The sequence below is a fragment of the Numenius arquata genome, chromosome 6 (assembly GCF_964106895.1).
Source record: "Numenius arquata chromosome 6, bNumArq3.hap1.1, whole genome shotgun sequence".
In the NCBI taxonomy this organism is placed as follows: Eukaryota; Metazoa; Chordata; class Aves; order Charadriiformes; family Scolopacidae; genus Numenius; species Numenius arquata.
In genome coordinates this window covers 21902776-21929496 of record NC_133581.1, presented here as the reverse complement: position 1 = coordinate 21929496, position 26721 = coordinate 21902776, and the positions used below count along the sequence as shown (strand labels likewise).

The 26721-nt window shown below is 35.4% G+C and overlaps 1 protein-coding gene across 1 annotated transcript in view; it reads left to right on the top strand.

Moving 5' to 3' along the window:
• The window catches only part of SBF2 (SET binding factor 2), a 272334-nt gene that overhangs the window by 103927 nt on the left and 141686 nt on the right, over positions 1–26721 (top strand). The window contains exons 3-5 of the mRNA XM_074149757.1: positions 8558–8695; positions 24068–24181; positions 25847–25957. Coding sequence (XP_074005858.1) covers positions 8558–8695; positions 24068–24181; positions 25847–25957 — 363 coding nt within the window. The remainder of the gene's footprint in view (positions 1–8557; positions 8696–24067; positions 24182–25846; positions 25958–26721) is intronic.

Here is a 26721-nt window from a genome sequence, read left to right as displayed (position 1 = left end):
TGAAAGCAAAAATCTTAACGCAAGGCTGCTTGCAGTTTTTTTTACAATTGCTGGAAAGCAACAGAATGTATCTTCAAACCTGGTAGCAAGGCTGGATGTGGTGTTTACAGTGTGGTTTAGTATCTGATCGTGCAGGTGTAGGCTATAAAAATAAGATAACGAGGACTTTGTATATTACAGTAGCATTTTATATTACGTTGACCAATTCATCTGGAGAAATATTTAAGCATTAAAATGTCAAATCAAAATTTATGATCATGTAAGTATCTCACTGTGTGCCAGTCTTAATTGTTGAGTGATGTACATGAATTACCCTGCTGTACTTTTTTTGACATTCAACCAATGCATTAATTATACTTGTACATGCTATATCTTTTGAAAGATAGTTTATAGTGTTATCTAGAGAAGGAGTTGGGAAGTCATTGAAGACTCGAAAAACTTTACGGCTGCTGTTGTAACACAATGCTACTACTATCAAAAGAGAAAGAAAGAAGACAGGGGAGAGAGAAGGAGAGAAAAAAAGAATGCATTAGGCAAGGTTAATATTTCATGTTTGACTGATAAATATCTATAAAATGCTCATTTATGTTTCTAAATAGAAACTGTTTTTGTAGGCTTGTATACGTCTTGTCAAGTGTATAGACAGCAGTCAGTAAAAATAGAAAAAAACCCAACAAAACAAATTAACTATTGTCTTAGTGTCACAATGCAGTTTGGAAACCACTCCTGAGTGCTGGCTGTTCAATAGGTTAAGAGGGACAAAGATGCTTTGTCATCCATTTCGTGCTGAAGATTAAAACACAAGCTCTTAATACAAAGAATTAATTTCTTTGATAATGATAGTCTTTTCTAGTGTCTTTCTTTAAGTATTGCTTCAGGAGTATTCTAAATATCAGTTATTTTCCACTCATGCTGTCTTTTTTGTCTCATACCCCAATACAATTCATTTGACATAGACCAGTATTCTTCAGATTGAAGGATAATTTACTAAGGTCACGCCTCACTTGAATGTATTGATGCATTGAAATTGTCTTTTCTGCTTGCGTGTTGCATATTTAGTATCCAGACTTCTCATTATTCTTTTGACCAACAGTATCATTGGCAGCAATTATTGCTGACTAACAAACGTTTCCTGTTGAAAAAAATTTTGAAGGCTGGCACCATGTTGCTGAATTTCAGTTACAAGTCCTGAGTTTAAATTTGTGACTTTTTAACTTTTTGATGGAGTTTAAATGTGTATTAAAAAATTAAAATTCTCCAGCAGAAAATATCTGCTTCAGACACCTAGCGTATTTGTATTTGATTTGACATATTGATGTACATCTGAGAAGTTCTGGTTACTGTCCACAGCTGTCTCATTCTCTTTGCCTGCAGTAGCCCAGAGCACGGTGGGTGTCTTGGGTTTTGTTGGGGTTGGTGGTAAAAAAAGATTCTGGGTCCAAAGGTCTCAGAATTTTTAAATTGCCATAGATTATCTTGATGGACACTTGGCTAAAAACAAGAGGAGGGGTCATGGTTTAAATAAATGAATAAAAAGTCCAAACTATTAATTATTTGTGCAAACCTGCTGATGTCATTTTCTTACTAAACATGATTAGAATAGAGATGTTGGAAGTTCATTTTGAGAAGAAAACCCCATTCAGAACGTCATAATTAATCCTGTACTATTTCTGAAATAAAGGCATTACATAATAGTTATTTGTAAATCACCACATCTGAAGTGTAGGTTGTTCAGAAATAGTCAGAAGATTATTTGATAGATTTATTTTTTTTTTTAATAAGCTACTGGGATGGAGATATTAAGTGTTCTGAAAGCAGAAAAAGAAACTGGTTTGCCAATGGGTGTCATTTTCTTTCTAAAAAACAGTTCAAATATTTTTTCAGAAGACAAACTAGGAATACAGTCCTTGTAGAAATGCTTTTTGCAAGTTTGGGTTTTCAGCATAGCATTTCATTGTGGAAAGGTGCTTAAAATTACACAATGTTACGAGGTTTTAAAAAAAGCAAAGCAATGAACTTGAAACATTTTTATTTTTTTTTATTCATGTGCCTGTGTAGATGTACACCCAGGCTTATATATTTACCAGTATGTGGGGGAGGTTACCCTAGTTCTTGATGAATTTCCTTGAAGATGTCTCAGACTCTGTGACATAGGAGGATGAATTAGCTGATTTTATTTGTGAAGTTCCCAAATATTTTAACTTTTCTTCTTTTGTTGGACTTTTACTGCAGGGTCTCTGTGAGAAGCGTGAGCATCTGATTGTTGAGGATCTCTTTAATCTGTAGTTTAAATTAGAGAAAACCTCGTCTGTCACTTGTGCAGGATTAGTGACATCGAGAGATCTTTCAGCAACTTTCAGCCTTAGGAAGCCCAGGAATGTGGTTGAGGATCTTTTCTCTGAGGGGAAGTGTTTCTCACTGTCATTTTTGACATGGTTTTTACGTTTGACTGAGGAGCTGACTACTGAGGCGGAAATGCCCATAGTACATGGGGAGAGTCTGTGCCAGGCAAGAAGAGGAAAGATTGTTCACCTGTAACTCTTGCTGGACAGGAATGTCACCTGTAGTCACAAACAACCCTCCTGCCGCTTCTAGTGTGATTTCCCTGAAGTATTTCAACTAGTTTCAGGTGTGAGAGGCTAAGGGGCAGCTAGTGTCCAGTAACGCCAGCGTGTGCAGACACCTAAATGTGTTCTTTCAATTTGCTAAGGGGAGAAAGCAGTTCCTTCATTTCAAATGAATGCTGTGCATTTGCACTCCTTTTGCCTTTCCTCTGTCTCTGACCTCCTAAGTTAGAAAGGCTGAAATTAATGAAATATATTAATGTCAGCTTCTTAAACCCTTTTCTGGCGTCAGCACCTGGTCAGCCTCTGCCTGGACTGGGTGGGAAAGCTGGGCAGCTGGTTCACATGGACCTTTGTGGGAGATCTTGGCAGCAGGTTCTGGCAGTTCATGGGTGCTATAAGTTGACTGTATAAAGGTTCATCCTGGGGAACTCTGTATTTCAGTGCAGTCTAGGGTAGAAAAGCCTTTATATTTCTTTCATGATTAAAAGCTATTTTTTTCTTTATGAGTGAGTTTAATTGTTTACAGTTGATCATCAGAATATTCCACAACACTTGAAATGGGCTTTTACCTGGAAACAATTTGGAGTATACTTCAAGTGCACTAGTTTTATTTTAGACTAGGCTAAAGATAAATATGTGGTTTCTTAGATACAAGATGTTGAAAGGCAGGAAGATGCAATAAAATTCAGTGTATATTTTGCATTCAGTTTACATTCAGAGATATCCCCAAAGCTCCAAGCATTTCCTTAGATTTACAGCTTCATAACATTGCTTTTTTATTATGCCAGTGAGCATTGTAATTGTTTTGTTTTGTTTTAAGTAGAGGTATGCATCTGAGAAAGAAAATTCCCTTTGCCAAAATTCCATACATAAGTGAATGGTGAAATGGTGAAATACTCAGCAGCTGGTGCTAGGTCTTGCAAGTCCAGATGGAACAAACTTCCTTCACATGATGTCCAGAACATGGTCCTTTATTTTCAGGGAGGTTTGTTGAAAAGATGATGATAGTACATGTTAAAAACAAACCACTGTTATTTGAAAAGTAAAAGAAAGCCTAGAGAAGTGGACTTAAAACAAAACTTTATCCCCAGAGTGATCCAAGGGAGAATCAGATGTCTGGGGAAAGAGTTAAACTGGAAAGTTAGGTGGATATCTGTCGGATGTTTTACATTTTAAAGTCATTTTGGGATCTTTTAATTCAAGCCTTGTTGATAGTTTTTTACTATTTTATGTGCATCCAGATAGCTTTGGATTTTATTTAACAAGGAACAAGTGCACAAATATATTTTGAAGAAAATATATAGTGTGAGAATCTATTTTAAATACAGTTATTTAAGTGCAGGGTTCTGTAATGGCATATAACAGACCTTGTCTTCAGTTCTTTATAAACTCTTCAAAAAAATGCTTTCAACAGATGACTTGCGGATAATACATATCATGTTGTAAACTTTCTGAACAAGCCTTTTCCCCTTTCTACTTTAGTAGTGCCATCAGAGGTAGTGGATTTCTGATGGAAAGCTGACCAGATCATTGATACAGAAAACAGTGTAAATTGCAGAGAGAGCAGTCTTCCTGTTTGTAACTGTACAGACCCAACTAGATATTGGTTTGAGTTTTTGCTACGGACCTGGTGGTGCTCTGGGTGCAAACCCAGAGGTAAACGACAAAGTTCTAATATGCAATTCAGCAAATGAATAATTTCTGATCAAGAGATATGGAGGGCAAATAATATAGTTCTGCCATGGTAAGGATACAAATGACTAAAATTTTTCTCTAATGAAACTTGAACATTATATAATTGCTGTTCAATATAATAATAGTATTTAGTCTTTACTTCGTCAGTACCCAGTAAGCCTTCTTCCTATATCCTGATTCCTCCGGTACTTTAATAGACATTGTGACTATTTTTACATTTTCTTCAAATTTCCAACAGGCTTTAGAGTGCTTCCCGGGGAAGTGGTCATGGCCTCAAGCCTGTTGATGTTCAAGAAGCATTTGGACAATGCTCTTAGATATATGATTTAACTTCTAGGTTGCCCTGTGTGGAGTCAGTAGTTGGACTCAATCCTCATTGGTCCCTTGCAGTTCAGGATATTCTATGATTCTGTGATTCTAGACACCAAAGGTGTATACAGTATATGTAAGGTATATGATGATTTATGCAAATGATTTATTTTAATAGAGAAGGACAAGGCAAAGAGTGGGAGTACAGCTATGGCTCTAGGTAGGAAAGAAGGAACAAATTTATAAATCATTTAAACATTATTAATCATGTCTCGACTTTAGAGAGAAGGCTTGTAGTGAGGACAAAAAATTTTTAAAGGTAACAAACCCAACTACACTGCTTTCAAACACTGCGTTATTTTTAAATCTGTCTGCTTTCTTGTTTAGTCTGAAAGCATTTGTAAGAATAATTAAGAGAAAGGTCCTTGCTTCGGTGGGCACCTGCAGTTTCAAACAATGCTTGAAATGTCATTTCAGCACCTTGAATATAAGATCTGTCACATATTCTTCAGCACAACTTCTGGATATTTGCACCAGATTTTAGAAGGCAGTCAGTTGTAATGTGGAGTCAATCTGAAGCACTCGCCACAGCTAGAGGCTTGTTTCTATAAACAGTGAGATGGACAGTCTGATTCTTTCTAACTTCCAGTGTCTTTGATGGAAGCTATGGTTCTGGTTCCAAGAATTCTGGCAAATAAGTGAAACAATATGGGAGCGTGTTCATTTTTAAACTTTTTTTCTTGTTTACTGAAGAAGCACATGACCTTTGAATTATATTCACAGTGGTGCTTTCGTCTGTTTTGGTATAGCGTCTGGCTTGGTAAGGAAACATTTTCCTGTTCTTAGTAGCCAGACTGTGCTGGTAATCGTACTGGATAGTAGCTTGTATTTATACTAATTTGGAAAGTTTTCCTCAGTGTTTGCATTTCAAATACTACACTAATATTTATTACCTTATTTTAAGGAAAATGAGAATCATTCATTGTTTAATTTCTTGGAGGAGCATGTTGTCTTTATCCTCGATCTCTATATTTATAAATTCCTTCCAGTTTATTTGAAAACACGGATTCTCTGTGTAGCCAGTGAGCATACTCTGCTTCAGCTGTTTTCCTTAACAATCACTAATTGTTGTTTTCTAGTAAAATAGTTAAATCTAGGATGTATATGTTTTACACAAGATCGTTTTGAAATCCGGAAGAATTCTCACTGACATGAGTAGGGCTTAGGCATGGATAAAAATTGAGAGATAGCTATTGAAAGCAGCCTGCCCAGATCAACAGTCACTTCTGATAGTTATGAATTTAGCTGCTGGTTTTCCCTTTGTATTTCTCATTTTACAGGGCAGATGTTGGTATAAATTTTATGCAGTAGACCTGGTAATAATGGCTTATTACAGTAAAAATAATTATTTTAAAGTACATTTTATTTTAAAATAAATACAAAAGGCACATTCAAAATGAACCTACCAATCCCTCAAAATTCAAAATTGGTAGATCCTGTGTGTCATATGAAAACCAGCTATGCATAAACCACATACCCCAAGCTCAGATATTTGTCGTTTGGGTGCAGAATACATTGTTTGTGGATTATTTGGATATAGAATACCAGCTCTTCTGTGCGTTTAGTAGGGTATTGTTTGGTGCATGCATAAAAGTTATTTGTCCAGGAATTCCAAAGACTCAGAAATCTGATAGATTGCTACTTCCAGGTGTGAGATGGGAAATTACCCGTAAAGCTAAATGGCAATAGCAGCAGCAAGGGTCTCCTGTCAGAACTGGTAGACTTGGCAGATCTGAAAGCTTGTTGAGATTGTCAACTCAAGCGTTCGCAGCTTAAGAAGTGCCAGAGCTAGGACTGCATAAGCAACCTTAATTTAACCTACCTTGTATGGATGATTCAGTTTTAACAGTATGCCATAGAAAGATTTTATTTATTAACAGAATCTTATTGCATTCTTTGCGTTTTAGCTTCTACTTGTTGAACAAATAGTTTTTCAGGGGTTTGGAGGTTTATCTCATTTGAGCTACAGATTCCAGGCTTCGTTTACCACACATCACCTAAGATCTGCAATACATACAGAATTCTAATGATTTTATTGTCAAACTTCTTTCATGATGCTTTTGTTATAATGCCTGTATATATCGACCATATTACACTATCTTTATAGCAGTTCTGCAAGATTAATAGTGGTATCTTCTTATTTTTAACTGACATAGGATGAAAAACAAAGGGAGATTAGACCAGTATTATCAAAATCATGGACTAATACTGGATGCTTAGCTTGGAATGACTGGGATGTCTTTTCTCAGAGTACTTTTTGATGTTCAGAACAGTTATTCTCAGATTCAGGAATGGGTGCTTAGCACTTCTAAGGATACAGACTCAGAAGTGTTAAGCTGACTATCTAGAATATGAAGAATGTAACATGAGAAAACTTTGGTTCTGAGGATTTTCCCAGAACCATAAAATAAACTGTATATCACAGGCAGAGTTTTAACTGCTGTTCACGTAAGACTACCCAGGTTTTATTGTAGAGGTTCTAAAGATGAATCTGTAGTAAGTGTTTACAACTTACTCTTCATGCTCTCTCAGTTCTTAGCAGCTGTCTAGGGGAAAGAAGCAATTGCTGGAAACATGAGATTTTGAGCAGTCTCTCTGTTTCCTTTGGTATCTGCATTGTTTAACAATTTTAAAAATGTTTTTTTGGGTCTTGATTTTTTTTGTTTTGGGTTCGTTTTTTTTAAAAAATGTTATTATTCCTAATACATACAGGGGCTATTACCTTTGCCCCATGTAAATTCTAAGTTTATAATTTTGCTAATAATAATACACCTGTGAATTTTTTGTGTATGTGACTTCAGCTTCAAGTAAAAGAACATGTGAATACAAAATTCCATGAAGGTCATCTCAAGAATCTTCAGCAAACTGATTTCTAAATTTCAGCACACTCTTCCATTACTGGGAACAAGTTGTTAACGGATGTTGTACTCCAGTCATTTAAATAATAAGAAAGAACATACACTTTTCCCTTTGCTTTTGAGCTGTAGTTCCCTTTTGTTCATACTGCTTGTACATCTCTATTCTGAGATCAGAATTGCTGTCTTCGGTTCTGGTGACTTCCACTGCCACGGCTCCAGTCAGCTTGAGGGAACAAATGCTGAAAGGAATTGGACTTATTTGACACATGTTTTAAGTATTGCACATATTTACTCTGCTCATTGCTGCAAGAGCTTGGAAATAATTAGTATTCTAAGTACGTACGAAGTATTTGGAGAACTGCTGCCTCTTTGAGTTCAAAAAGCAAATGAATTTCTTTGTCCCTGAGACTTATGACGTCACAAAACTTGAACATATTTTTCACAGGGGTCGCAAAACTTATATTGCTGCTATGGTGTGACCTCTTATAAAATTTCAAATGTTCACAATAAAGTTTAGAGAGGTAGCCAGTAAATGCAGAAAAAATATTACTCTATAAATAGTCCTTTGTAGGAGTAAATACTGAATAACTTTGCAGGTAGGTGTAGGTGGAGTATCTGTGTTTGATTAGATAAATTAATGGAGAAGTAAGTGGAGAAATTAAAAATGTAGAGACATTTCAAGACACAACAATTTTAGCTTCAAATTCTAACCTGTTATCCAAATGAAACCTGCATAACGCGTCAGTTTATTCCTGTAGTTGTCTGTTAAATCCTGCGAAGATGGTCTTGAATACTGAATTCAAAAGACCACATTTTCAGTTCATAGAGTTTATTATATCTCTCTTCATGTCTATAGAGCTAGATTTATATCCATCTGACCAACTCCAAAAGCTATTGGGTTTTCCCCATTTTCTCCAAATTTGCAACCCTGCATATGTTCACTTAAAATAAAATGCGTGTCTTGTTTCAGATAATGTTCTGTTACATTGTTTAAAAATATTTTCCAAATTTCCTCAAACAATGGATATTATTGCTTAACTATATGTTTCTTTGTTTTTGTTTCTTTAGTTTTGCCAACCTGGAGGATGGCAGCTTTCGAAAGAGAGAAAACAGCCAACATTCTTTGTGGTGGTTTTGACTGATATAGACTCAGAGAGACACTACTGTTCCTGCTTAACTTTCTATGAAGCAGAGATTAACCTGCAGGTAAAAACTTTACCATAAGTAACAAAAATGCAGAAAAAAAGTATCTAGAAACAATAGATTAATGTTATAGAGCAACACTTTAGAAAATATTTTCCTGTTCCTGGTAAGGATGTACTTTTCTGTCATACAGAAATGCATGTATTTTTGCGCAAAGGTAAGTTTGATGTACTTGTTTGTGTTTGTTGTTTGTTATCTGCTTTGGAAAAAAAAACAACCAAAAACATTTCATAGAATTTCTTTATCTCCACCATATGTTTTTTTTAATGGGACGGCTAAGATGGTGTTCCTTTCATTTACTTCCGTGTTTGACATAGCATAAATGATTCTCATCTTTGTTCTAGCGAAAAGGTTTATTAACTTCTGCTCCCTCTGCTGGCCGCCTCTATCAGGCCAGCACAGGACAAATATGTATAAGTGTGCTGTAATGTACATAAATATTTCTGTAAGTGTATTTATTGGCAAGATTTTTGTGCGTGTAAATGGCAAGATTTTAAAACTGATAGAATAATACCCCAGTTTTTAGGTAGGTCAGATTTTGGATGTCAGCTATTTGGCAGGCCTCGTTTTAAAACATGTATTTAATTATTTTTGGGCAACCTCAGTCTTTCAAAAATAGACATTTTGTTTCCTATTTGATGTAAAGTGCTTCACAGAATCTCAGCTATGATATAATACTTGTTATTTTTAAAAGCTAGAACCTAGGGAAAACCTAATCCAATCTGTAATTGCAGACTATCATTGTTTTGTTTGAAATATTTTCTTTCCCCCATGAAAATTAAAAAACAAGTAAAACCTTGGCAGTAAGTATATTAAAATTAGTTAAGATTAAATAGACAGCTCATTAAAGTAATTTTTTGCTCTTTTAGTGAAGAACTGTAACGTTATTGATTATTTTAAGAAAATGCTTTTAATAATCCAGGTGTACTCTGTTTATTTACTACTGGAGTTGAAATGTTGCCCTATTTGTAGAATAATTAAAGGATGTGGCATGGTAATAATAATATTGTGCTTTTTCTAGTTGCAACTGGAAGCCAGAGAATAATAGTTGTTCTTATTTCATTAGTGCTACAGTTTAGCTGGATACTTTTGTAGGTTATTAAGAGGAGTTAAAAGCAGAAATGTAACAAAAAAATTAGATGTATTTTAGGCTTAAATTTTAGTGTAGATCAACTGACATCTTCCTGTTGAAAGTTTTGTCATTATTTAATGTCTGTCATCTTTCCTTTATTTTATTTCCTCATTTTATACGTAAAGAGTAAAATATTCTATAGTAATTCTTTCCCAGCTGATAAAAATTCACAACGGCTGACTCTTCCTCCATTGTATGTATTTCATAACATATACTAAATTTAGCAAACTTGTTATTTATCCTGTGGTTTCTAGCAGCTGCTTTTGATTCACTATCCACATCTTTCAAGTAATCCTCATCACAAGACATCCAGTATTAACTAAAAGTTTTTTTTTTCTTATATTGCCTAAGTATTAATGCAAAAAAACAAAATTAAAAAAACCCACCAAAACTGAGTGCAGCAGGATGTGTTGGTTCTCATAATGCCATTCCTGTCTGTGTTGTAAAGAATGCATATTTTTCAGATGAACTTGCTGTGGTGAAATTTATTCTATGACTGCATTGTTTATAGCCAAACTTCCTGTTTCTTTCTAAAACCCAAGGAGAATAATTGAACGAGCCCTATTACATGGTCATTAGACAAGAATTCGGCACATGTACAATCTGTAATGAAACATAAGTTTATGAAGCATTGGGCTATGAAAGTAATACTGATTTAACCATTCAGATGCGTGCCTCGTTGAACAAACAGTCCATGAAACGTAGTGTCCAGGACTTGAAAAGAAATCTGGACAGTACTTTTCACACTTAAATACAGTTCAGGTTTGTTTTTTTTATTGAATGGTATATCCCACTAAGACAAACGTAAGATTTAATTTAAAAAAAAAGAGGTTTTACTTCTTTCCCAGTAGCCTTCACCTTGCTGATACATGAGATTGGTCAGAATTCAGCTAGAGCAGATTAGATGTTTGGCTTGGCAGAATCATCTTCACAAAAAACTGGAATCAATCTCTTGGAAGTTTCTGCGGTTAATTAAACTGCAAAGTGAAAAAAAAAATCATTTCTTAGCTTGTGAATGCTAGAAGAGAACTATTGAACCTTTTTTGAGCTTCTTGCAGGATAGTACAAGGACCTGTTTGACACAATTGATCAAGGTGGGTCTGAGAAGGCTACTTCTGTCATTCCAGTTACCTTCATTCCTGCTGCAGCTGCTTGTTACAGGATAATTTGTAAATAAATTCTACCTGAAAAGTAAGGAGGTTGTACTCACATGGTGTATGTAGGTGGTACCCATTATAACCTAGGGTGCAAGATAAATATAGCAACTGTAAAAGCTACATAATCTGCAGAAAAAAAGTATTCTCCCTGGTATCTCTGAAAGCCTGGGATTCAGTTTAATTTCTTGGCAGTTGCATGTCATAACAAGTTTTCCAGAGAAAAGCACAGGCTGTAGTAATCAGCTGATGGCCTATTTTCAACTTCCTACCCCTGGACAGAAAATAAAATACTACTTTATTTGTTGACATGTATGAATCACACTTTGCATTGTTGCAGTACTGTCATTCTGAACTGACCCAGAATTTCTTATCTGCAGGGATGCTGGTCAGTTTGATTGGAGATCAGCTCTCATAAAGTTGTGATAAGATATAAAAAAGATAGGTGTTACATTTAGTCTGAATAATACTCCATATCTGTACTCACAAGGAAGGTGAACACATGATATTCCATTAAATATGGGAATAGAACTCACTTGATTTTACGAGTGCAGGTGATGCAGCTTTGCCATGTAATCCTTCATGAATTTTTCTGTTTCATGATGCTAGTCTCAATTAATTGTCCCAGTAACATTTGTTAAAGCTATATAGGGATATGTTCCTCATCTGAGACTAAAGTGAAGCATTTGGAAGTTTGACCTTAACAGGGCTCTGAAGTTTGGAATGTGACTAAACGACTAGAGGCAGTCTAATAAAAAATTAACAGTGGTAAAAATGGTAAAGACTTCCTTAGCATGTTTCAGAGCAATTGAGTGTGCAAGATTTCTCTCTCACCTCAAGTTTCTACTAATAGAAAGTGTAAAGAAATCTGAGATACTGCACTGGTTTCTCCTTCCAGCTTTTTATGTCTCAAGCACATGCTTGGTCTGATCCACATTTCTGTCTGGCTTAAGGTGCTGTTTAGATGCTCTAGCTAATAGTATGGATGCCATACTGACTTGCATGTATCTACAGGAATTAGGAGAATAAGTCAAAACATTCTTATTTCCTCTCCCCTCACAGTGCCTTGGGTTTTTTTTTGTTGTTTGGTTGTTTTTTTCCATTATTGTATTTTGATCGTTGCTGTAAACTTCAGATCTTGTCGATTTGAAATCTTCTTGAAATCTCATTGATTTGAAGAAAACCTTCTTTTATCAACTGAAAAAATAGTCTACTTAGCTTATTTTTCTAGCATCTGAAGCCGGAAGCTGTTGAGCATCCACAGGGGGGGTATTCAGAAGAATCATAATTTACATCTACAGAATTCACCCATAAAACTCAGTTACTCTGTGTGTGTGACTTTATTAGCCATCAAAAAAATGCACATATATATGCACACACATAGACATACACATGTATACATATAGCTCTGTGTGGTGTATACACACTTTGCTAAAATGAGGTTCTTATTTCTAACAGCATTTTCTGGATGCTACCACTTAGCACACCAAGACTTGATTTAATACTTTTGACTCAGCAGATACTTCTACTGACCTCAGCTGTGCTTCTTACCAATTACACAGTTAGAATTTATACTAACAATGCTTGGAAGAGCACCATAGATAGAATCTTTTTTTAAAAAATGTTGACTCACGTCATTCGGGAACTTAATGGTCAAATTGTATGTTGCTTTGCGCTTTGAAAGAGATTTATCCTCTCTCCCCAACCCTGCCATCAACAAATTAGGGAGTGATTTATGGCAGTAACTGAGCCTGTGCAACTGCATTTCGTGCATTACAGAAAATCTGCTTAATGAGAGCAGTACAAACCCTCAAACATTTGTTTATAACAACCTTACTACAAGATTGTATCATTCTTGTGTGTTGTCTTAAGCATACGTACATTAAAACATTGCGAACACAAAGTTGGTAAGATCAAATATGTCATTCTGAAAAATGCACATAAGTAATAATTCACAAGTCTCCCATTTCCTGCTGTTCATGTTCTCTTCCTCTGTCTGTCCCCCTTGCAAAAGGAGGAAAAAGAAATTGTCAAAATCCCAAACCATAAAATGGCAGATTCACAACATTCACAAATATTTCCTGAGTCAATGGAAAAACTGCCAACAAAATGACTTCATGCTTCATAAAGTTTTAATTTTTATGCTTGGACTGGAGAGTTGGTGATCCTACTGTGTCAAAGCATATGCCGCTTGATGAGTCACCGACGTTTGGTTTTTAGCAGAGGATGAGAACACTCAGTTTGGTTGTACCCTTTTTGAAATGTGAAATCTGATCCCCCTTTGGATATTATATTAGCGTGTTATTCTTAAGATGAAGTTTAATAACTATTTTGTGAATATCCCAAATGTTAAATTTGTTCTGAAAGTGACCTCTTACTTTCAGTGCCCCAAAACACATTTTGTGGAACACACACCCCCGCCCCAATTTTTAAAATAACGTTTATTATATCACATCATCATCTTTCTAAATCTCCTGAAAAATGGATGATAGAGAGTGTAGAGTAGTAATGCCTTATTTCCTTTCTGCTCCTGTGTAAAGAGAAAGTTACAGCTAATGTTCTATATTATAAGAAGTAGACTTGTATTTTTAATGTCCTTTTATACATGTAATGTCCTCTCTAGACCAGAATTTAAAGTTAAGGTGAGAACAGTTGTCCAGAGGAAAGCATATTTCCATCTTCCTGATAACTCTGGCAGTAATTTCTCCCGTCCTGTTTATCTCTTGGCTCGTGCATTCACACATGTGCTCACACATCCCCAGTTTGAACTCGTGCTATTGCAGGTGCAAAAGCTTGTTTTGGGTAAAGGTCCCCTTTTCCTCTTTACTCCTGTGCTGTGTCTACACAGCGGCCCCAGGTCTCAGTTCACAGGATGGGGGGATACTGTCTTTTAAGCAGAGACTTTTCTTTGTCAGTAATGATCAGGTAATTTGTTCAAACAATAGTAATAGTAATAGTAATTCAGCAATTCATTGAAAGCCTTTTCAATGTGTTTCCCTATTTGCAATTTAAAGGAATTGATTGACTGCATTTTAAGTAAACAAGCCAAAAATCTGTGCATGTAAAATTTTGCTTTGGTGTACTTCTGCATGTATTGTTCTATAATATATAAAAACCATTATGACAGTTAAAATATGGTATGAATTACCAACTTAAGAAAGTGATTTTTGCTGCTTGTTCTGCTTACATTGCTTAGGTCTCTGCAATCTTCTCACCTTGGATTAGGTGTGTAAAGCTTGAAAGGGTGAAATCCACGGATCAAGTTTGCTGCCATTGGGAATTTTCAGAAAGATTTAGTAAACTCTAATCTCTGAAATTACTATTTGCATATGCATAATTCTTACTAAAGACTTGTTACTGCAGTTCTTTAGCGTTCTTCAGTGCTAAGTTTAACATGTTGAAAACAGTCACTTAATGTTATTGATCATTGCCCCATGGAATTTCAGCATTTATAGGGCAGCTGCATATGCATTACCTAGAACTTCCCAGATCTTTCAAGGTGTGTGTAGCCTAATGGCCTATTCTGGAACTACGCTTTGCCCTGTGGCTGCATACGCTGGACTGAAAGCTGGAACGTGGGGGTAGTAGGTTACTTTTGCTCTGAAGTTCTTTCAGTGTGTTTAGATGATAATGCATATAGGCACCCTCTGGAGTTTTCAAAGTGAGGTGCATTAAATGGTAAACATCTAATAGATGCTGGTGATGTAAATTGTGTGATGCTGGAAGGTGCAGTGCAAACTCCTTGTCATCATATATGAGTACTCTGAAGTGTCAGTAGTAGTTAGGGAGTGAATGAGCTGACCTGTTACAGAGACTTAAGGTTACTCTATTCGATAAGTTTACAATCTTCGTATAATTTCTGTCTTTGGTCCTTTTCCTTTTTAGCTGATAGAATCTACACTGTGCATTACTACTGTTTATTATCCTATTTTGAAATAATAATGGCTTTTATGCTGGTATAATTATTCCAGTATAAGTTTAGCTACAGTTGTAGGATTCTGTGCACATAGACAAGCCACAAAGTAGATCTATTCACCTGTGATTTTAGTTCAGTACAGCAGATTATGGGCAGGATGCAGATTCATCTTCTGGAGGTGAATCAGCTAAGTTTATTTTAACTTTTGTACAAGTGTTAGAATTTATTGGATACATGCGTTTGTATAATCTGAAAAGTAAATAAAATGAATTGATGCTGAATGGTTTTTGGCCTTTGATTGTTAATAAGCCAGCAAAGAGTGTATTTGGCTGCAAACAAGACCAACAGAGACCAAGTCACATGGAGAGAAAGGGATCCATCCCAGATGAGCAATTGGCACAAGATTACTAAAGCAGACTTTAAATAATTTTTCTTAAAATAAGAAATTATATGGGGTCTCTAAATCTTCTTTGCTGAGCAGTTAGTAGAAAAACATTGGGCTTGCTGAACTTGGCACAATTTCAGTGCAAACTTTTTGCATAGGACAAACTGGTTTTGACAGTTATAACGAAGTACTAGAGTGAAAGTTTTGTAATGAGAAATGTTCTTTCTCTAGGACTGGATGAATTAATAAAAGTACAATTCTAATTTCACTTTCTGTTCACATCTTGTTTCCTTCAAGTTTCAAATGATGCCTGGCAGCTTCCACCTTCAGAACAGTAAACCTACATCTAATGCTTTTGTGTTTTCTTTTCCTCACTCTGACATGAAGATAAACCTAATTTTTCTCTGCTCAACGTTAATCACAACTAAATGCACTACCTTCAGTAGCATATGTCCCCAGAGTGGAGATGTACGGTCAGCATGCCTGGATTGTCCTCACGTCTGAAAACGAGTCGCATCTCTAGCAAAGGCAATTTACAGGGCAGCCTGCCACAGAGGTGGTTCAACGACCCAGGAGGATGTAGTGATCCAGCTAGGACCAGTCAGAGCCAAGGTCAGGGAAGGCTGGATGGACATCCGATAGGCTTGGAGAGTTGGATAACAGTCCAGAGTTGCTTTATGTTGGAGCCTTCAGTGTTGGAGATTTGATAAATAGCAGATTTGGGTGCACAGTTTCAAGTATTAAGATAGACATGTCCAAGTTCTGAAGAAGACGGTGAAAAGACAGGAGACGAGGGATAGTTATGGTTCATGTGTGGTATAATTTAGCTGCATGTTGACAGAGCAAATGCTAATATATTCTCAAACTGTGTAAGTCCTTTAACATCAACTACATTTAGTAGTAGGGACAACTTTTTCAGTCATTTAGGTCATTTTCATCTTCAAAAATCTACTTCAGTTCCGAATGTAGATTTTGGCTAGATTGTTATTTTAGAATTAAATGTCAATATTTAGAAGCAGAGCTGACATCTTAAAATAATCTCATTGTTGTGGCAAAATTAGATTTGTACAAGTTAAAGAGGAAAGCTTAAAGTTTGAGGGCTAGATCAGAGCAATGAATATCTCTGTTGATGTCCTGATTGAGCAACACAGGACTAATTTCTCCTCTAATGCTGGGGGAAGCCCCACTTTTGGAAGACTCTAGTGTCTGAATTCGTGAAAATACTTACTTTATAGCCAGCTAGGCTATGTGGGATTCAAGGTCTCAGTGTTTTTGAGCCTTGCCAGGTACAGCGGTGAGGAGGAGCGAGGCCTGGGTGTTTGATCCAGGCTGTCCAATAGGATTATTTTATACCATGAACATCACATTCAATATAAGTTAAAAAGTTTGCTGTGTAGTTTCCCTCTCCCTTGATGGTGGCGGTCTGGAGAACTCCGTGCCTCAGTGCGGACCCCCGAGGCCTTCCCTTCCTTCCAAAGCCATTGCGCCCACAGTGTCCAACATTTGCTGTCCACTGCTGGGAGTGCACAGCTTCCTTCTGATATAATTGGCTGAGTATAATTCTTGTATATCTTACGTCAGTATCGGGATTAATACTGATTCTTTAGTATTATTGTTAATTATTTAGTCTTTGTCTATTAAATGTATTTATATTTCAACCCTTGTGTTTCCTTGTGTTCCCCGATTCCCCCTTTCCGGGTGGGGAGGGGTCAGCAGGTGACAGAATAATTGTCTAAACAACAACAAATTGTTGTGGGTTTTCTCAAACCATAACAGTTGACTGAAAAAAAAGGTAAGGTTAATATGAGTAAATTTGACAGCTGTCATTTGTTTTCTTGGCTACCACATCTGTTGCCTTCAAATGAGCTGTAGTTTTTTCACTAAAGTAGCACAAATCAGTCAGCTTTTTCTACTAAAAATTTTATCATAAATTCTTATGCTGAAATTGAGACTTACATGAAAATGTCTGTTTATGTGCTGATTTTTCACATTTTAAACTCATCTAGTGTCAGCCAAATCTGACTGACAGTAGGGGTCTTGTACTTGCAGCAGTAGCTTTTATGAAAGGAGGTGGGTGGGAAGCAGAAAGATAAGTTTTGTAGTCCACTGCCACATGAGGGAAAACTTGGAGAGTGAGATCAAGCCTTGTCAGACATCAGGTAATCCACAAGTGCTTTTAACTTTGACATAAATCTACAGGAAATTAAATTAATTCATAGCTACAAAGAGCTATTTGCTTGTTATGTTGATGCTGTAATTATTTTTCTTCTCTGTTCCACATACCTGGGTCTGAGTCTGAAACCATGAATGAAATTAAGTCAGTTTATGTTTTAGATTTGTACAAATGGGTTCTTTTGGTGTTTCTTCAGAGAGAAAAGAAAGATGAGAATAAAAAATAAATCTCTGATCACTTAATAGATGAATTTTTTTCCCTGTATTTAATAGACTATCTGACTTAGGCTTAACACTGCTTTAGTACTTTTTGTGTGTGTGATTTGGGTGTCAACAGAGAATTAGTATGTTCTTGAAACCGTTAGCTACCAGTGGATACTGAATATAATAATTTGATGGAAAAGTTATACAGTTTTATAATCTAAATAATATTGTGAAGCTATATCATTGAATAAGATACATTCAAACACATTGCATTAAATGCTTGGAAGAACATAGGACTTACCATTTTGGGTCAGAAAGAAATGGCATCTTGTGTAGTATTTTGTCTTTGTGGATGGTTAGGAGTGAATGTCTAGGGAACAGCAGAGGAACACTGCATCCATAACATCTCCATGAGTGGTCCCTCCTCTACCTCTACAGTCTAAGGACCAACTGAGCCAAGTATGCCTGGTGCATGTTTAGTAACCTCTCTGAATTCCATTCATGTGTCCAGTCTTTTCATGACCCTGTGTGTATTTTTATTACTACTATTCTGTAGCAGATGAGTTTCATAAGTTAAATAACAGCTGCATGAAGAGCTGCATTTGTTTGCTTTGAACATATTTCAGTTAGCATCCTGATTATGGTGGTGGTTGTTTTTGTTGTTCTTCGTTAGGACTAACTGTGAATGACCAGTTCACTTTGGGTTGGTTTTTTGGGTTTTGTTCTGATTTTCAGATCCCCAGTTTCTGTGGGAGCTTACTGATGTCAGCAGTAAAAAGTATATAAAGAGTAAAACTAAGCAATAAGAAAATGACCTGATGCCAAGGACTTTCTAACAGTTTTGCTACCAGTTTTATTGGTTGAGCTTTTGTCATGTTTCATGCAGTGTTACTACTTCTCTTTTGGCAAGCCAGCACACAGAATAGCTCCAGTGAAATTTTTTTCTTACACTCCTTTGATGCTAAGCATGGAGACTAAACACTTGCACTATTCTTGGCCTTACAAGGTGTCATCTAAAACTCATAATTTTCAACTTTGAATATATACTTGTGATCTAAAGCAAACAAAATACATTGGGCAGAAAATGTCATAGGACTACTTGATATTCACCTTTGTACCTGCTTAAGTTTTGCCGAGTAGTGCGTATCACACATATTGAAGAAACAGGAGACTGTGATGAAGTTTTGAAATGGTATCAATCATATGTTATACTAAGCCTGTGCCCTCTGTATTGTGTGCTTTCATAATTTGCAGTATTCATTACATTCCGTTTAAAATCTCCCTAGATAGACTGGCATGGGTACTGACCTGGGAGAGCTATGTGACTGCTCATCGCTTGCTCCATTAGAATGTGGAAATCATTTTTCCACAATACCCTGTGTGTAGCATATGAAGAAAACATGTAATGCACATTTCACTTCTAAGAAAGTTTTTACTCTTGATCAACAGCAATTTATTTGAAGAAAATATGCCATATTTTATTACTAAAATTATTCTTCGTTTAATACTTGAAATTTTCTTCTAATACCAAGCTTTCAAACTCTTATCGCATTACAATATATTTGATAAAATGCTACAAACTGTGCCCACTTGTTCTTACACTTTTTAATAATGTAGAGGGAGTTTTAAAGCAAAAGGGCACCAATCTAAAGGGGAACAATACCTTATTTAATAATATGTGTGTTGAGCCCCAAAGTATTCAATTTTAACTACAGCTATTAAAAATGTATTAAATGTGTTTCTAGACTGTGGATCTGGGACATCATGCCTGATCTGTTGGTCGGTAACTCCAGTTGTCAGTTACCTTCCTTATTTAAAAATGCTTGAATAATTAATCTGAATTTGTCTGGCTTGGGCTTAATGCCATTTACATCCCTTCCCTAAACTGTGAGGCACAAGTTGTTCTCAGAAAACAAGCAAACAAATAAATAGCAGAATGATGATGGACAGTGCTGATCACAGTTGATTTCTCTAAACTATTGGTTATCAGTCAGGGGTTTAATGCTGATTATTTTTTTTATTTGGTCAAGTGACCTTTTATTATTTTGTGAGACTTTTTCAAACACTTGCACAAATGCATTTACTAATTCAGCTACTTTTATTGACCAAGTACATAAACTATAAAGTGATGACATCAGTTCAATTAGTTGATTATCGTACATTCCAGTTTACCCCACCGCTTTAGGTCAGAAATAAGATAAATGGGTACTTCTCATGATACGAGAGCAAAGGCAAACAGTTGAAATACATGCACTCATGGTCTCTCATTAAATAAAACTCATTACTATATTCTGTCAGGAGTCATATATATATTTTTAGTGTAGATGTGGTTGTATACATTCATTAAAATACATGGAAAAAAAGAACAAAAGGCACAGATATTTCTGAATTAGATTTTAAATGTGTATCACCTTTTAAACTAAATGGATCTTTAAGCATGTGGAACACTGTTTTGCTCTCAGGTGGTACATTTCTCATCTCAGCTGTTTTCAACGTGTACCAGTATGTAGAAATAAAAAGGGAGAAATAAAAAAAAGGAATCTCTTTCAGTATTTAATTGAAATTAAGAAAATTTTTAATCTGTTCTACAGTACTATGAAGGGCTGTTAGCCAACAGCCTAGATGAGAGATATCAGGGAAGCCCCATAGCAATATACCAAATACCATTATCATTGTCTTCCAACCATTATAAGTGCAAAAGGAAAACTATAATAATTAACTAGATTTTAAAAAAATAAAATAATTAAATAGCAGTATTACATTTATTAAATAAGAAGATAAATTCATCTTTCAGTTTATGTATCATTAGCAAGGTTTTCCTTAATGTTCAATTATTCTTTAGTTGTAAATGGAATGCTATATTTATAAAATAAAAATGTATTGAGAAAAAAGCCCAACAAAACAACTCTTATTTTGTTTTGATTAGAGAATATTTTTCCTTAGATCAGAAAGGGGATAAAGATGAAATGTGCATGTGTCTGAGCAAATGTGTAACTAGAAAGAATTAAGTTTGTGGTTTTACCGCTTAGTATTTAGTATTGCTACAGAATGCTTGTGCTGTTAATACTTGGCTTGAAAAGTAGGTTAAAAGTCATGTGTTTGAAATGATTATCTACTTAGTCTAATGACTCCTAATAATGTGCCTATGTGTCTGTCAGAACGTTTAGCCATGGAAGAAATACAGCAAGTCACATTACATTTTTCCATAAATCTTTTACGAAGTAAGAGAGTGGTTTTATAATGTAAATGATTTATCAATTCAATACTGTGCTGCTATTGTGCCCTTAAAGTTTTAAATTAAATCTAATTAAGAATTCATTCAAGACTTGATCTGAAGTTGAGTGGATTTTATGAAAATGGCCTTGTATAGAAACCTCCTCCCTGTCTATGCACCCTGAGTTTTCATTATCTTAGTACCATGTAAATCTAGAGAAGCTTCCATATTGCCCTGCCTTTAGAAATGCAGAATATGTTTTAATTTCATTTTTCCTAATGTTGTCAGGGTTCACAATTTGTCAGATAACCAGAATCTGTTGCCTTTATGCCTAGAATTCATAATTGCTCTTTAGAACAGTTGATACAATAAACTCTTGTTGATTGTACGCTTAGTGTTGTATAACCACTAAACTATAATTTAAAAATTCTTCTTGCATTTTTGGGGGCAGGGGGAGGGAACTGTATTTCATGTAAAAGCTCTCCCTGTCAACATTTTAATGGATGGAAATAAATGAACGTGTGTGGGACATGTGACTGGACTCTTGAGTTACTGTGTTTCTCTATTAATTTGTGAATCTCAATTTTAAGCTAGAAATGAGATGCAGACTAGACTAAGCATGTACATTGTGTGTGGATTGGTTGCCGTTTAGGTAAGAATTAATGTACAAAGCCAAGTATAAGACTGTATGTGTGTATATATTGCTGTGCTGACTGTTTTTACTTTGGTATGAAAATATTATACATATCTCTTAATTAAAACAGCTTGGTTAATACAAACATGAGTACTCTCTTCTTAAACCATTTTTACTTGAACGGTGAATTGCTTTTTAGATAGAGGCTGTCCTCAGAATAGGCAGTTCCTGAGCTGCAGATTGCTGGAGTCGGGGAGAGTGCACTGGAGGAATGGCCTCACTAAGTTTATCTCTGTTCAGGGGGCCCTTGATGCCAAGACAGTGTACAAAGCTATAGATGGACCTTTTGTCTGACTCAGTATAGCCATTCTCATGCTTTTGTGTGTGTGTGTCTTTCTTAGACAAGGGATGGCATAGCATAAGTGAATGCCACTTAACTTTCATGTCTTGTAGAATCACAGTGGCAGTTTGTGAAGAACCTCATTTAGTTTGTGTATAAAAAAAAAAAAAAAGCATCAAAATGTTTTATAGCATTTGTGTCTCCTCTGGTATACATTTAAAAGATTACGTGCCCTTTTTTTGTCTATATAGTAGTGAAAATAGAGCACCAAGGTGCATGTGCACACACACGTACCTCTGTATCTTATTCTTTGCAGGGGTTGTAGGGTGATAAGTGCTTTAGCATATGTTGACATGAAACTTGAGTGTGGTTGAGTGGCTTCCAAGAGACACACGCCCACATTCAGGACACAAGCCTGAAAGGTGAGGTCTGACTTCATGGGTAGAAGGGCAGTGGGCTAACACTCTGATGTAGATACCTTCACCTCTGGGTCAGGTTAGGAAGTAGCTCTTTACTACCCTACAGCTGTTAGTGCAGCTTCTAGCTGATACCCAGGTAGTGGACCTTTTCAGTGACCTTTGCAATTTGGTGCTGGAACCGAGGAGAGAATTTATGTAATAAAATGCATGTGTTGGTGTGGAGGCCAAAATGATTAAGTTTTTCACGGATGATGATGATGATTGCTGCCTGACAGCTTATGTCTTCACCTGCCACCATTTGACTCTGACCAAGGCACACAGGACTATGCAAACAGGACTGGACAGAATAGGACTGCTGTTATGTATTTTGTTTCAGTAGAAGGTCATTTAGGGTAGTTAAAACAACAAGTGCTTTTGAAAGTACCTGTTTAGTTTTCTACTAAAGGAACAATTATGGTGTTAGGGCGGTGGTCTCCACACTTTTTTGATTGTGCACCTGTCAATAAAATTCCCGCATGAAGCTTATTGTAACTAATTTTTTTTCATAATTAAAAGCATTTATTAAGTCAGCTTTAAAAGTACTTCTAATACCATTGTTTTAACTGCTTTTGTTTGAATACATGCGTTTGCTTAAGGAAACCGTACATTTTGAATTGAGGTTGTGAAATAAAGCTCATGAACTCACAGTATTCCTGGCATTTAAGAGCATTTCTATCTGGTTTCTTCTGTTTAATAGAAAAGTTATGTTGGATATTTTTTTTTTTAATAAACTGAAATGATGACTAGTAACATGACAGAAATAGAAGGCAGATATTTCATGTTGTCATATCGAAAGGGAAGTAATATTTCTCATATTCCTAATTAAGATAATATAGTGATTTTTGCTTAGAAGAATGCTTGGTCAGAGGAACAAATAAAATACTTAAAAATTTGGTGGGTGCTGTGGGGGTGGAGAGAATTACATGCAAAAGTTGGAAAGCATGGATTTTCTGTCATTTGAAAACTTAATCAGCTAATGAATTTGTCAAAGAATGTGTGGAATTTTAGAAATGAAAGTATTTAGTGACATCTTTAGTTTTGGTCATGAGTAATAATGAAATATTTGTGATTGAATAGTAAGCACTGGCAAGGAGGTTATAGCAACTTGCACAATATCATGACCAACCACAAGTTCATCTGCATTGTACCTTTCTCTTCAACTAGAAACTTAGTAGTTTGTAAATTGAGGGATTTTTTGAGAAATCTGAGCTATTTTTCTTGTGGAGAAATTCCTTTAGATTCCAAATTAATTGAGTCGGGCTGGAGATGCCTTTATAGATAATTTTAGCTGTAACATTAGTGGAAATTCTGTAAGAAATAGAATTATATGAATACGAGTAGGACAACCAAACAGTCTTTTGTGAATTTTTTTTTTTCTTCTGTATTTGGAGTATGGTTGATTGTAAATCAGCTAACACTTTGATGTGAAAGGATCTCATTCTGTAATCCACTTCACTATCTCAAATGTGAAACAGGGACCATTTAATATAAAATGTCCTGCTAAACTGCTATCTCAGAGAACTTTAAGTACATCAGTGCATGACTCCCAGGTGAGTTTTAACAAGTTGAACTACATCTAGAAGCTTTATTGAGAGTTGAGGCAACCATGGGAACGTGCTCCTGTTAGTTGACTTCATTACCAGTTTCAAATAATGCATTCATTTTCTTTTCTAAAGTTCTGAGAAACGTTGACTTTTTATAAGAATGCTAACATTTTAGTCTGAGGTTTCTTTCTGCTTATTAATTGAAGTATTTCTATTTTCAAGGGAACAAAAGAAGTTGAAGGTGAAGAGGAGTCTGGTTTAATTCCGCCTGCAGAAGTATTTGCTCCTAAAAGTCTGGTGCTGGTATCCAGACTAGATTATCCAGAAATTTTCAGGGTAAAGAACTTGTAATTGCCATTTATAACATATGTCAGCAGGCAAATCTGTTTTTAATGAGTAGCAGTTACAGTACTCTTGGTTTAAAACATCTCAGGATTGATTTGGGAATTTAAAAGCAGAAGTAGGCGTAGATTGAACTAGATAAAATTCAATGTCTGTGACAGTAAATAGCCCCTATAGGTTGAAGCAGTTCTTTTTTTACCCTCCAAGCAGTTTTAAATATATATAGAAGATAAAATAGAGATTTTTCTGGGCTTAATTTACTATAAAATGAAGGGAATTATTAGGACAAACCCAGACTTGCTCAGGTAAAAACAACACATTAACAATATTTGATTAAATATATAATGGTAAATTAATAGTGAAATCCTAGTTTTCTTCCATATGTAAAGCAAAATGTCAGAGCCTCTTCCAGATCAAATTAAGATGCATGACAGAGACTTAGGATCTTGGATTACTTTCAGCTGATGAAATATGGCTGATCTGAGATAAATGAAAAGCTTAAATTTTTATAAAGCTAATACATATTAAGAGAAACAAATATAGTTCAGTTTACAGATCAGGGAAGGAAATCATTCAACAGTTAAGTTGCCATTAGCTTTTAAGAATGTCTGTACTGAGTGAGATTAAAATTCCACGTAGCCTAGTATTTTGTCTCAGATAGTGGCCTGTAGCGAATGCAAAGCAAACTGTGTAAGAATAGGGCAGGCTGTAGAAATAATTCCACAGTATACTTTGCTAATTCAGTGTCAATGATCGTTAAATGACATCCTGAACCAGAGGTGTCAGTTCTTGGCGTTTTTTTCATGTAGTTTGTCCAGTTTCTTAACACTCATATTTTACAACAACACATGGCAAGGAGTTTTGCAGCTTAACTATGTGTTATATGAAAAGTTACTGTTGGAATTATTTCTAAGAAGAAAATTCCTAAAATATTTGCTGAATTATCAAAATTGCAGTAGTTAAAAGGCACCAAAAGGATGCTGTTGAACAAAGTTATTTATTTCCTTTTTTCCAAAGACTCCTTAGAATGTAATATTAAATCATCCTACTTTTAATTATTAGTAAAAATTATAAAACTCTATCTTTGATTTCTCAATCAAAACTGGATCCATGCAGAAAATGTGGAAGTGCTGAAGTGTTAATATAGAGTTAATTTAAAAATATATTTATAGAGAAATAATAAAATAAGGAATGTAAGTTAAATACCATACGGAATTGTCAATCCTTGATACTAGTCTTAAAACAAGCCTCAGAAGCTCATTAATTCATCAGTGTTTTACTCTGGAAACCAATCAGGTTTAGGTCCCTAGAATTCAAAGTACAGGTGAAGATATGTTGATTTTATAATTTTTAAAAGTAACTTGTACTAAAGCACTCCTTGTATAATGGACAAAGGACAAATATTAAATCTTTTATTTATTTAAAAAAAAGAATATATCTAAACCTGCCAGCACATACATCCCTTCTAAACAGCCAAGCTAATTTTTTTAAATTAGTGATTGCTTCTATAGCAGATTACTTTGCAGTAGGAAAGTACTTCACTACATTAATAACTTTTAAGACACTTGTTTTTTTAAAAATTATATACATAGATCTTTAAGTAATTTGACATCTGCCTTTCCTGTACTGCAGTCTAATATATTTTGTCTACCTTTCTAGGCTTGCCTTGGCTTGATCTATACTGTGTATGTGGACAGCCTGAACGTGTCACTGGAGACTCTCATAGCAAATCTGTGTTCATGCCTTGTCCCTGCTTCTGGAGGGTCTCAGGTAAATGGGAAAAAAAAAAAAAAAAAAGGGTTATTTTTCCAGTTAATTTAATTTATGAAGAAAACAAAAAATAAATTCTTGAAATATTTTTGAAGAAAAACAGATCATAGTTCAGCTGAGTGCTTTCCCTGTGGCCTGTGAGTGCTTTCCCTGTGGCCTGTCTTCTAAAGACAGCAAAAATTCCATTCCAGGATAAGGTCAAAGGGTTAATTTTGTCACTGAGTTTGCTTTTTACAAGGCACAGTAACAAATCAAGCAGTTTGTATAAGTTTAGTTTTTAATAATAATGTACGTTCAGGAATATTTCTGCTTGCTACAGATTTTTTAAAGGCTTTTTTTCTTTGCCATTTTTTAACATGTGCTTCACTTCAGTTCATTTACCCATGTCTTTTCCTTGATGCAGTTCAGGATTCCACTGGTCTTTTCTTTGGTAACTCCTTTAAATTTATTTTTTCATAAATTAAAAAAAAATGCTAAAAAAGTAACTTGGACATGGTTTTTCAGAGGTAATTAAGTATTCCAGGTACCCTCATGCATTCAAAAATAAGAAAAAAGTTTTCCATTATCTACACTTCTTTCTGCTTTTTACCTGCGCTTTCTGTGAGCAGAAGATCAGGTTTGTTTGTTGATTTACCTTTTAAATAAATTATTTGTATACATTTTGGGGTTTCTGACAAGCCAATTTGATCTGGTCTACTTGGCATTCACTTTGTCCTCTGACACTGCTGGAAAATTGTAGTCCTTATCATGAAACATACCTGGTA